Genomic DNA, 13,842 nt, shown 5'->3' with positions numbered 1-13,842 from the left:
TATGCTCCCAATAGATCCCAAGTTACTCGGAATTCGTGTGTCAGGGGGTTCAGAGTAAAAATTTGCCTTGGGGGGGAAGTTTCAACAGGCAGAACGTTGCAAAACCGCTTTTGAAGCGTATCCCCTAAGCTACCCGGTTTTGCACCAAAAATTCCTAAAAATCCTAACCAGAAATTGTTCCTGAAGAAGCATCTTGAAACCCATACTCTAAGGTGATTTCCTACAACAAGTGTGCCCTAGCCTAAAAGGGGCTGTCACCCTCCTACCCACGCAACCCAGAAAACCCTTGCATGCGGCTACAGTAAAAATTTTCACCTAAGCTACAGTGGCATGTTTTCAAAATGAACAGGGTCAGAAAACTTACAGTATATGGCTGGATGGTAAACGAGAGTGTTGCGTTGGTAGGAGCCTCGTCGGTGCAGTAGCTTCCAAATATTTGGAGAAACTCGTGCGCCTAAGCTTCTTGAACAAGGAAAATGGTGGCAGTAGAGTCGAGGGTTTCGTTCTTCTGAAAGTCAGAAAAGGAAGAAGGAAAGAGATTTGGGAAATTTTTGAATGAAGGGATGGTCCGTGCGTAGGATGGCCACCCCCTTTTTATATAAGGGAAGGATCACGTGAAGAAGGCTCTTGGATGGCCCTAGTGAGGGATCCGAGGCCTTCCACTCGAGATATGAAACGACGACTGGGCAATAGGCTAGGCCATTAAATGCGGTTCTCGTAAAACGTACTGTCACCACCCACGACGTTCCACGTATCAGACGCCTGCACAAAGAATGGAATGTGAAGGGTTGTGGGGAAGTCTACAAGCCCCTACTATGGTCTTCTATATATGACGTCATATACCACGAGCAGGAGCTTGGGGGGCAGGTGTACGCCCTGGTTTTCCCACGGGCTGATTAGCAGGTCGAGCCTCGGACTAATCATGGTTTAGTCCGAGGACTCCCCCAGGGCGGAGATCCTGTTTCCAGATCGTACCTTCTTAGCTCGAGGGATCAGAAGGCCTGAAGGCTAGAGATCCTCAAAGGCTCGCCAAGGGCCCCAAGACTGGAGGAAGGCATCAGAAGGCCTGAAGGCTGAAGGTCGGTTCAGGGAAGCAGCTCGTGGTACGAGCTGGCGATGGATCTCTGACCCTTTGTAAAGTCAACACACGCAAGATAAACGTGCATATATCTGACATCACGTGTCTGATATCCCCCTGACTTCTCGGAAACACAGCAGGAACATGCGCATTCAGACACCCACGGCTGGGTTGGGCCGTGCGACCCATTATCTCCTTACATACTGATTAGACCACACTTATGTGTCAGATTTAGGAATTAATCATAAATGTTACAGAGTTGATATGACAAATGGTAAGGTCACGGGATGACCTCCCTACCAACTTCCAGGTGCCTTCTCCTATAAATATGGGGACCCTGGGAGTTGATAGGGGTTGGGAAAAATAGTCTCTGAAGAGCCATATACTTTGTAAACCAAATACCCAGAATATATGAATAATATTGACTAGTGGAGTAGAAGAATTTTAACCTTTGAACCACTTAAAAAACGTGTCTTGAGTCACCTAGTTCATTCTCTAAGATTTCATATCTGTGACGGTTCTACCTTCAGTACTAATCCCTTTCTCTTCTTCTCTTAATTACCTGTTGACGAAGAACCGCGTCAACAGCTAGCTATGGAATAATTTAAATTTATTTTATGAAACACACTTTGATTCCATAAATATGTTTTTTATTAAAATAATAAAATAGTAATAATGATGATAAAATAATAATAAAATATAGTTTAGTTAGCTATGTAGACTCTCTATACTTAGAGAGTCAAAAAGGTAAAAGTTAAAATAACTAAAATACAGCCAACCTATTGGAGTGATAAAAATACAAAATAAGTTACTTTTTAGCTATTTTAGCTAAAAAAAAGATAGTTTAACTAGTATGGTTGGAGATGCTCTAATAAATTAAAAATTCAAACATTCATTCACATTTTTGTTGTTGTAACTAAATCATTTTTTTTCAAAGAAAAAAGAATCAAATTTCAATAAAATATATTTACATTAATACTGAGTAGCACATCTAATAAATAAAGAACAATTAGTCATTTTGTTATCTCAATTTTGCTATTAGTAAGGTTTTGCTCCACATGTCTTTAAATACCCCTACATGGCAAAATTAGTCTTCTTTTACCCTAAATGTAACGCCCTATTTTCTCATAATAACATAGAGAACAAATCGTTGGATCATAAACATAAACATTGCTCTTTTATTTAATAAAATCATAATAAGCAAATTGATCCCATGTTAATACAAAAATAAAATAGTAGTTTTTAACAAAATAAAATGAGCAATCTTAGAATAAAAGGAAAACTTAAAAGAAAATGCTTTGTAAATAAAATCATAGGCCTGTTGATCATTACTCGACTGCATGGTCCCCACGAATACATCACTAAGCTCTTAGGTCTCACTCGCCACCAACCATTCTAATCTTAATTATCTGCACAATAACATTATAAGGAGTGAACTTCTAGACATAGTAAAGAAAATGCAAACAAGCAATCATATAACCACATAGTCATAACAAATCATATACAAGAGTTCAAAACAACGCTAATTTATACTAATCATACAAGATCATAATACATCCTAAGTCATAACATAGGTCATAATATCAAGACAAATATAAGAAAAAGATAAGTGCTTATACGGGGTGGCAATTAAGCCCCAGACATCAACTTAGGTTCGTCATACAAGTTTGGCAACCGTGCCTACCAGACATTAACTTAGGTTCGTCATACATTTCTGAACACCTTAGGCCCAGCCACACTTATCACTTTTTGTTCCTGAAATGTTAGGGTCATACAAATCACTTAAATGTCATAACTAAACTATCTAATTTTCCTTACCTTGAGTGTGGAATAGGAGAAGAAAAGAGAGATTGTTTTTGCTATAGAGAATTGCCCAAAACCTTATATATGACATGAAATATTTAAGATTAGAGACTTATAATAAAAACTAAACTTAAAAAAAAAAAACTCTAAACCTCATAGTCATACCTTTACCCTAGAACCAAAAGATCAATACTTCCAAAATCCTGAGCCTCCACCAAAAGTGTTTATCTCCAACAACAATACTAAGAGCTTGTTGGTAATTTTTGCTATATAGAGGTTTGATAGGCTTGTATATTTTAGATATATAAGGGTTTATAATGGCTATAGTGTTTGAGGTTTTATAGAGAAAATAGAAGAAAAAGAATTCCCGAACACTATAAAGGCTATAATGGTTCAGCTTGGTATGTTTATGGGGCAAAAAGATGAGAACTTTTGGGAGATGTAGACTTCGAAAATGGAGAGGCTTGAAAGCTTTTTTAGTGTGAAAAATGAAGTGGTGAAATGCTCTATTTGTAGGCTCCAACTCCAACCTTCTTCCTTATATCTCTCCACACCTATTCAACCATTTTTCAAAATTTAAACTTCCCTCTCCCTACATAGTTACGGCCAGCCACCATTTTACCTATTCAATTTGCTACAAATACTCTCTAAATGCCACACAAACTCACCTTTAGCAATATGTAATCAAAGTCTCACTAGTTTCTCTACACTCATACTCACGCCTACACCTAGCTTTTTCAAATTCAAATTAGTTCAAAATAGTTCAACCTATCTTCAACATATTCACTTAGTTCAAGTCTAGTGTGACACTTTATCGTGTAAATTCAAAATGAGTCAAATCCTTGCCTATTTCTATGCTCTTCAGGCCACCTAGTGCATTTCAACCAAGTAAGACTTTGTTCTTCAATAAAAGCTTTGTTACTCATTTATTTAATTCATGAAAATTCCACCTAATAAAACTGTAGGGAATTTTGACTATTCAAATTTTGTGAATTATTTTAATGTCGCGTGTATACTTCTTAAACCACCAAATAACATGTGCACCTAGTTTTTATAAAAACTTAAAACTATACACTAATTTGATCATATGTTAAAATCTAATAAATGCTAACCACAATAATTATAATTATTTTATAAGTCATAGAAATCATATATTAAGATAAATAATTAAACCTAAAACAATATTTTTAAATTCCACCGCTCAAGGTATATCTATAAACTAATAAAACTAACCTATAATCGTAATTAAAGAGCTTAAAAGAAATTAATAACCTTGGTTATTACACCAAACTAGTTCTCTTAATATGAATTTACCCCCAAATATTTTATCTATCATCAATTATTACCTAAATTGATAAGTTATTTCATTTTTACCCTTATATTTGACCTTTCCTATGATTTTAGTTTTTTAGTCTTCATTTTATTATACTAAAGTATTATTAAAATATTAAGTTTTTCCTTTTTACCCTTAACACATAAGCTATTAGAAAAATATTAAACAATTGGCCGGTTAGGCGAATATCTATGTACAATATATGAAAGTAAAATTGATTAAGAACATGAAACATACTAAATTAGTTATAATATTATTAACCAAGGTAAATAATTTATCTTAGAAAATTGAATTAATAAATAATTTGCCTTAGACATATTTCAAAAAAAACTTTCAATTCTTATATTTATTATTTATTATTCATAATTAATATATAGATTTATTAATAGATAAATAAATAACACAAAATCATAAAAAAAATATAGACATTTTTTTTTAGCTTTTTTCTAAATTAATATTTTCCTAAGAATAAATAGCATTGTTGCCCCTCGAACTATGACTACTATATGATTATGCTCTCTAAATGATTCACGATATTAAAAATTCCACCCGAACTATGCACGTTACTAAAATATGAGACTTATATTAGATTTCATCCCAAGTGGCTAACAAATTGATGAAGTAACATTTTGTTTGTTGATGTGATACTGTCTTGTGTATAATTATTAACAATTTTGCTCTCCAAACTTTGACCACAACCAAATTGTGTCATTTTTATTATAACTAATTTAATTTTTTAAGAAAACCTAATTTTTTCTTTATAAACAATAATTATATCCTTAAAAAAAAAATCATTTTAAAAGATTAGGAAAATAAACAATACTTAAAGTTTCAAATTAATTAAATAAATTTTCAAATACTGAGAAATTAAAAATCTAATTAATAACAAATATTTTTTTTGTTTTTTACTTTTTCTTTTATTTTACAATATAAAATAGATTTATTTTAAAATAAAAATTAAAAATAAATCATAAAACAAAGTTTGTTCCCCTTCGTCTTCCTTCTCTTAAATTAAATGTTTTTTTTTATTTAAGCCATTCGTCCTTCGTCCTCCTCTCTAAGAAAATATATTTTTTCGTTGTTTTAATATTTATTTTAAATTTTCATTCTAAAATAGATTTATTTTATATTGTAAAGGGTTTATACCTTTTTAGACCCTATGTTTTGCCTCATTACATGTTTGAACCCTGTGTTTTGACAAATTATTTTTTGGACCCTGTGTTTTGTAAAATGGTTCAAATACGCCCCTAAACCTAATTTTGATGAACACAAAATTGAGTATAACAACACAGTTCTTAGGCAGAATGACTGTATTTTTGTTATGAGTTGTTAGTTTGATGAATTATTTGTGATTTTAGTTCAAAAAACTTTGATCAAAATTGGGTTTAGGGGTCTATTTGAACTATTTTAGAAAACATAAGGTCTAAAAAGTAATTTGTTAAAACACAAGATCCAAACAGGTAATAGACAAAACACAGGGTTTAAAAATGTATAAATCTTGTTGTAAAAGAAAAGAAAAAGTAAAAGTAAAAAATAGGTATTTGTTATTAATTAAAATTATAATTTTTTAAGGATTTAATTATAAGTTTTAGATTTTTTTTAATGAAATGAGTATTATTTGCCAGCAGTCAAACTTTGTGGGTAAAATTGCTAATTATTCTACACATGGCAGTATCACATCAACTGATAAAATGCTACTTTATCAATCAGTTAGACACCTAGGACGAAATCTAACATAAGTCCCACATTTCAGTAACATATATATTTCAGGGGAAAATTTTAACATCGCGAATCATTGAGGGCATGATTATATAGTAATCATAGTTCAAGGGATAAAAATGCTATTTATTATTTTACCAATTCATATAATTTTACTTATAGTTAATATATACATTAATAACATTATTAAAAATAATTTGAATTTATTCAATTTTTAACCATTTAATTAATTATATAATAAAAAAAATCACATAATTAATTTCTATAAATTATAGGTAAAAGATGATTTTTTTTTAATGTAACAATTGAATGAAAACAAAATCAATTGTTATGTTGCTCCAAAAAAAAAAAAATATCAACTCTTATGTGATATTTGATGATAGGAGTAAAATAATTTACTATTTAGGGCATTGGAAGGCAAAATATCAAGAAATGAGGTCAAAAATTGTCTAATTGTTCAAAAATAAATTAAATATTAAAAATATATATTCTTTTTATTTAGCCCCAGACTGAACCCCAGGTTTTTCCCTGAGCAGTTTGGTAAGGGTTTCGTTCAAAACCCTAGAACCTGCCCTTCTAGAGAAACTGGTAATATTTTTTTTTTTTGTATTGAATTTGTTTTAATCTTTTTTTCTTTGTGTGTTTGTCGGAACTGTGAACCAAGCTTGCGTTTCTCTGTGATTCCTTATCTCTTTTCTATGGCGGTTTTCACTGATTCAAAATGTGGGTTTGTGAACCAGAAGAAAAGTTAAGAGTGAGCGGAAGTGTTTATAATGGCTGCGAAGGAGGATTACAGAATATTTGTGGGAGGTTTATCATGGAACGTTACCGAGCGTCAGCTTGAGAATGCCTTCGATCGTTTTGGCAAAGTTCTGGAAGCTCAGGTACCTTTTTTCTCTTATGAAATATATATTTATATATATTTTGTTTCTTTTCATTTTACTTAGCTCTCCGTGTCTGGTCCCGAGAATTTGAAGGAAAATACGAAGTGGAACGATTCCCGTTTTCCTATCTAAAAAAAGAATCAACCTTTTTATACTTTATTAATTTTAAGTCATTGTTCATAGTAAATGGGAAATTGAGTAGTTTTCATAGGTTCATCGTTTCTCTGCAAAATTTTGGGTGTAATTTCAGAATAAGGTTATTATATAGCGGGTAAATTATTGACTGTTGGTTTCAATTTTCTGACCGTGATGTCAGATAAGTTATTGGTTTTTCAATTTTTTTAGCGCACTCCTTAAGGTATAAGGTATTGGGTTTCAGGCTGATTTCTATGCATAATTTCGTGCAATTAATGGTGGATAAATCGGTTCTCTTCCACGTTAGGGTGACGTCTAGTGTTATATTGGGGGAAAAATAATCCTCCGTTTTTCCTTTCGAATATTTGTGCCTTTGCTTTAGTTTCACTTGCAATATTCTATTATCTTGGCTGCACTTTTTTTTGTCTACGCTAGGATTACATTTTACATTTTTCTTTTAAGTTATTGTTATACGAGTCGACCTTTTATGGGTTTGCTGTTGATTTGTTTTAATCTTTCTATTGTTGTTTCTCTTTTGAAAACATTAGGTCTTAAAAGTCAGTTCCCTTCTCAAACCTGTTGTTGCAGAAGTAAGGGTATAATTGATTTGGTTGTAATCAATTGGAGATATTAGGAAACTGAGTCAATGATGAGTTCCACTTTGCCCATTTTTTTGATAAGAAACAAAACTTTTATTTAATATAAAAAACTGAACATATAAGATAAGAGGGTAAGGTATCCTTCCAGAAGAAAAACAAAAAATATATCAAACTAAAACACAAGTTATAAAGAATTAAAACATATGTAAACACCTCTAAGCAGAGTGTTTTTCCTGCTAAGAATGGTCAAAGAAATGAACTTTTTATTTTCATCATTGGTTTCTTTCCTGTCAAATTTTAAGTTTCTTTTCCTTTTTGTTTCCCCACCTATTTCTGATATTAATACTTCTTATTTGTTTCTTGATTTTCTGGAATCTTGGTTATGATCTTCTGAGATGGTGTAGATGGGTTTTTTTTTAAGATATACTTTTATGGAAATGACTGCAGCAAGTTGTTGAAGCATAAATGGTTAGATGATTTTCTTAAGTTGTGAAGACAAGAGGTATTCACATACAGGGATGGTATCTGGAATTGTGGAATAAGATTCTTGGAAGGCAATAAAAGTTAATCACCTTAATCTGTTTCATATTGATTTGGCAGAATAAGTACTTAATTCATGATAGGAGCTGTGGTGAGAAGATTCACTAGCTTGAGGCTGTTTGCTCATTAATGGTCGATTTGGTGTCATTTTGTTGTGTTTTTTTGGAGCATCCACACTATTGATCTAGTGCCTTGTCATCATTAATTATTGTACATTTTGGGTTTTAGAGCCTGCTACAGTTTGAAGCTTTGTTGGTTTTGCACATTATCTTCGAACGTGTCAAATACTTGATGCTTGATCATTTAGGGCTAGGGGTGTGAGGACCTTCAAGCTTGGGTGCAAATTTGTTACATTGTATGCATTCTCAAAGTTTCTGGATCAAGTTGGATATGTTTTTGCATATGAAGCTTGAGGGAGGTGCGTGTATAATTGTCAGATCAGTTCTTTATCAAGGTAGATATGTTTTTCATGAAACAGTTAGCCTAAGGTGGCGATTCTTATCTGCTACCAGAAAGCAATGAACTGCTCCTCATTTGCTTTTATGGAGGCCCGATGTTGTTTGCGTTTTGCTTGGACTCCTTTTTAGAAAGAATTTCTTGGAGTGCTGGAACAAACTTAATTGTCTATTACATCAAAGACCCAGCCCTACTGGTTTAGTGGCTTACTTTATTCGGATTCAGTGTCATTGTCGATCTTGAAGTGTAGGTAGGATTTTGTTGATGGCTTGTATGCCTTTTTGAGCTGGTTAGAGTTATCATATGTCATGTCAGGGGACTAGAGTCATTTCCTTCGTTTCCCTCAAATTACATTTTTACTCTTGGGAACATAGTAAGTGAGCTATATTATACTGCTCCTTCAGATCACTTGCCTCTTGTCAGGAGTCAGCATTCTGTTCTTTTAGAAAGATTCATCCTGTCTTGCTATTTCTCAGGGGAGAGTGCACCTTCATGAACTTTATGAAGCAATACTAATATGTTAAGCTTATGCGTTCCATTATAGGGGTGGTTACATAATTGCCATTCATAATAGATATTACATGTATTGTAGTCAAGCAAGCATTGTCCTACACAAGTGGTTCTGCAGTAAGTTCAGTTGATGGGATATGTATATTTACTCAGTCTCAAACAGCCAGAAAGGGTCAAGATTATTAACTAACCGGGTATTGATGTTTGGGCTGCCTTACATGATGGGTAAATGAAGCAAATTCAGCTTGATATCAATCAGTGATCGATTTCACTCTTTGGACTTTACATTCCATGGAAACTATTTCTGTTCACTTGCTTCCTAAAACGTCTTCGCTTTACTTTGTATTGGAGCCTGAACTTACAAACCAGAAGAGCATGCCTAACCTTCGTGCTCTACTGAATTGAATTGGTCTTTTGCTTCAAGTGCTAAAATATCGGCTCTTGGTTAGTTTGGGTCAGTCAGTTTTATCACGCCTCTTTTCTGTTGTTTGATAGTTTTACTGATGGGCACAGTGTAAAGAGTCTGATGTTATGATGGCTAACAGTTTCACAGTTGTAGGCTCTTCAGTTCTGTGATCTTAGGGTATGCCCTTGAGAGGTTTAGAGTTGTACCGAGGCAGGTTTTGGATGAACTCACAAGTTTTCATCTTTTTATTATGAGCGGATGCCTGAGCAAAATAGTCATTTATTGGCTGTCCTTTATGAGCTTTTTCAGTCACTCTGCTTGCTTGTTCTATTCTATCAGTCCTTGGAAGACAGCAGAATCAATAAAGAACTTTGACCCATAATTTTTCGAGCTAGAGAAGTTTTTAGTAATTCCTGGGTTGTGTATAGTCTCGTAAATTAGCAATACTCCAAAGGAATGCCTTTATTGTACTGGCCCATAGAAAGCTAGCATCAATTGTTGATTTGAAAAGGACAAGGTTTTATAGCTGTAGTTAACAGTTTTTGCTGGAGCTAGACTGTCACTTGAATTCTGTGGGGATCAAAGTTGCAGCTTGGGTGTAACGCTCTAGCAGAATTGCTTCTTTTTAGTAATCTTTCCCTGTTATCATGATCTGTTATAACTTGGAACAAATAAAATGTAATTTATCAGTTTTTTACAATTTAATTACATATGGTACATAGTTTGCAACTATTAACTTTTCACTCAGGGTTTTAAAGTCTGTCCTCTTTAGTTGATGACTTCCTCTGAAAGTATATTTTGAAGTCAATTCCATCTTTTATGTCCTGGTAATAATGAATATTATATTATTTGTCTATTTATGTATTTGAGAAAATTTATGTTTCACAGCTTATGATTTTAGTTTTAGATAAGCAATTCATATTGGTTTTCTGTGACCATTTGGTTTTATCCTCTTCTAAGCATTGGAGTTGGATGATATGCACTTTTTCTTTTATTCATTTCAAATTTTCAGGTAAGGCTATAGAACTTTAATTTGGAATGTCCTGAAATTGTTGTGAATGCGGCTTTTGTCATGTGCACACGGGAACATAACATGGTCTTTTCTGCTAATTGATTAACAGCTATTATTTAAATATAAGCTTATACACTTACGTTTTGTGCCATTAGTGCTTGAATATGAATGCGAAAACATGTTTTAGTTCTATATGATTTTTTTTTTCCTTCAACTGCAAGTGCCAACAAAACTAAATTTATGTTTGAGGGATTTTTAATTTTTTTCAACTTTATTTTGCTGCCCCTTAGAAGCTTTTATAAATTTCCATTTAGTAAAACTACTTGTGTTAGTGATTCACTCATTTCTAATATTTGAAGGCGAGCATTGTTTTAACTTTGGACATAAGTTCGCATGAAGTTTCTTTTAATATATCCATGACACTAACTTATCTAGAATTCATGTTTCCATTCTTCCTTTAAGGCTTATTTTGAACTTGTTTCTTTCTTATCTATTCCCTTTTTCTTGTTGAATGTTTCCTTATATTGCATGTAGTAAGTTGGTAGTTTCTATATTATTGCTGGCATGAGTTGCAGTACTGTGGAATTTATGTAGATCATGCTGGAAAGAGATACTGGCCGTCCACGTGGATTTGGGTTTATTACATTTGCAGACCGCCGAGGAATGGAAGATGCAATTAGGGAGATGCATGGGCGGGAGTTTGGTGATCGAGTCATCTCTGTGAACAAGGCCCAACCAAAAATGGGCGGTGATGATGATTTGGACCATGGTTTTCGGGGAGGCTACTCAGCTGGTGGCAGGAGAGGCTATGGCGGAGGAGATAGGACTGTAGGACAAGATGATTGCTTTAAGTGTGGGCGCCCAGGACATTGGGCCCGAGATTGCCCTTCTGCAGGTGGTGGTCGAGGTGGAGGTTCATTCTCATCACATTCTAGGTTTGGAGGGGGTGGTGGGCGTGGCGATCGTTTTGGAGGAGACCGTGATCGATATGCGGATGACCGTTATGATGCAGGCCGCTATGGAGAGAGGGATCGCTTTGACAGCAGGGACAGCAAATATGGGAGCCGTGATCGCCATACTAATGATAGGTATGATGAATGGTTATGAAAATGTTGCTTAATTAATGATAGTGTTTATTCCTATTTTCAGGCATAAGGTAACATATTAGCCTTTTGTGTCCAGCTAAGGTTTCTAAATACTTCCAGTTTTCCTCTTAATTTCTTTTGTATATGTGAATGAAAACAAGTTTTCTCAGAAAATAAGTCTTTCATCATTGTTGATAATTGTGGAGTTGTCATCTGCTATGGTCTATATTATTTCTGACTTGGGTTTGCGTATGCTGCAGGTACCAACCAGCTGACCGATTCCCAAATGACAGGTACACTGGTGGTGATAGGTACCCTCAAAATGGTTACGATAAAGATAGGAACTTTGACAGAGAGGGTGGTCCACGAGGCGGTGACAGGTATGGTAGTGGTGGGGCAGCACGTAATGAGGGAAGAAGTTATCGGAGTAGGGCGGGTCCTTATGACCGCACAAGTAGGGGGGGAAGACCATCCTCATTCGACCGCTATTAGACTAGTTTCTTATTTCAAATTTGTAACTACATGCTTTATGAAGTTAGGTCTCTGTTTTAGTTGTCAGTAGGATGTTGAAGTTGAAATTGCAATGTAGTTGAGGATTATCTTGAACCAGTGTTTCTAGCCTTCTTTTTTCCTAATTACTGGTCAGTTTTCATGCCAAAATTTCAAAATTATTAACGTTGATTATTTTCATTTGGATAATGAAGTGGTCCATGAGTTTCATAGGCTTTGTCTGCACGTTGCTCCTTGCTAAAACAAGCCTCTTTTTTTACATTGTCGAACTTAGTGATTCTCAGTGATTTGATACTATTCGTTTCTCCCTAACTTTACATCTAAATTTTTAAGTTATGATCAGTTTGTTTATTCTGATCATTACTGTTTTCTATTTTTATGGGTCTTTTCTGAAATAAGTGATGGTTTACTTTGTAGACTCAAGGGAAAATATATATTCACCAGGCGCTCTCACTAATTAGTTTTCTAATAATAATAATTATACTTTGTACATAATTTATCAAAATTAATCTTATGCTCAGTTTATCTTAAATGAGTTAATCTTTTCAAAATTAAAACAGAAGGCTACTTACGTATTATCAATTATAGCTAAATACTGGATTAAATTAATCACTTTAATAAATTTCAATAATAATCTTTGGATAACAAAAAACGAAATTAGTTTAAGAAGTATTTACGTGTATCTAATGTTTAGAATATATGTTTTATTTTGAAAATATTGTACATAAGCATAAAGTAATAAGATTCTAGTTATTGCATGAGAAGTTATGTGTAAAGATAATGTGTACCACATATATAAAACGTGAACTTTATCTGTAATCTTAGTTATTACATAAGCAATACAATTGCACACGCAATATCAACTAATCACAATCTAGAAAATGTACAAAGAATTTTGTTTTTAATTTTTTTTTGTATGAATAAGATTACAATTATCAGCCGTGCAAGTCAAGCTAATTAAGTTAATAAATTGATTTTAGACTTTCCTCATCATTTGACTGACTTTGTTTATTTTGAATCAAAGACTTTTTATTGTTTATAAATTAAAAAGGGCCATACTTTAAAGTAGAATCTTTGATTTCGTTTTGGTTTCTCTATCAAAAATGTAAACGCATCGACTCAATTGCCTTGCTTATCGTCCTCGTGAGAGAATATAAGGACATACATATATGCACAAATTATTAAGAAAGTCTTCCAAATATCAGAAAGTGACCAAACATACGAAAATGAACAAAGTAAAAGAGCACTATTTGTGGGTTCAATCCAATTAAAGGCCTTTCTAACTTTTATTATACATTGCATAACTTTCCTATCACTTTCTTTAAAGCAAAATACTTAAAAAAATTTGACAGCATTTGATTCTTTGGACAGTTGACTATATTCATCTCATGCTTTCATCAATAGCAACATGTTCTTATCATGATAAAAACACTGGATAATAATAAAAATGTCACTCTCTCTCTCTCTCTCTATATATATATATAAATTTTATTAATTATTTTGAGAGTTTGAAATTTCTAAAATTCTCATTTCAAATTAAATCTATTCTAAAAGTGACATGATTTTTTTTAAAAAAAAAGAACAAACACTATTTTTGTGGATTAATTTATTATTTTATTTTCATGAAAAAAAAATTAACTAAATTTTAGAGTACACTTAGATTTTAACAAAGCATTTTTGTCTTCTGTCAATTTTTTTTTAAAAAAAACGTACCCAAAATAATTTATCTCTAACAAGATTTTTTTTAGGAACTTATGGCATTGTCTTTTACT

General features: G+C 33.1%; 1 protein-coding gene across 2 annotated transcripts; it reads left to right on the top strand.

Moving 5' to 3' along the window:
- The first annotated feature begins 6,366 nt into the window (after positions 1–6,366).
- Positions 6,367–12,287, top strand: LOC133797894 (glycine-rich RNA-binding protein RZ1C). 2 transcript variants are annotated; one of them, XM_062235992.1, is made up of 4 exons: positions 6,367–6,521; positions 6,674–6,817; positions 11,070–11,563; positions 11,821–12,287. In XM_062235992.1, exons 2-4 carry the CDS (start codon positions 6,707–6,709, stop codon positions 12,050–12,052), a joined length of 837 nt encoding a protein of 278 aa, XP_062091976.1. In that variant the 5' UTR covers positions 6,367–6,521; positions 6,674–6,706; the 3' UTR covers positions 12,053–12,287. The 2 variants fall into 2 exon arrangements, with proteins under 2 accessions (XP_062091976.1, XP_062091977.1); XM_062235993.1 differs by having other exon boundaries at positions 6,375–6,521; positions 6,677–6,817.
- Positions 12,288–13,842: the final 1,555 nt, after the last annotated feature.

The sequence above is a fragment of the Humulus lupulus genome, chromosome 8 (genome assembly GCF_963169125.1).
Source record: "Humulus lupulus chromosome 8, drHumLupu1.1, whole genome shotgun sequence".
NCBI lineage: Eukaryota > Viridiplantae > Streptophyta > Magnoliopsida > Rosales > Cannabaceae > Humulus > Humulus lupulus.
This window is presented reverse-complemented; position numbering and strand designations above follow the sequence as displayed.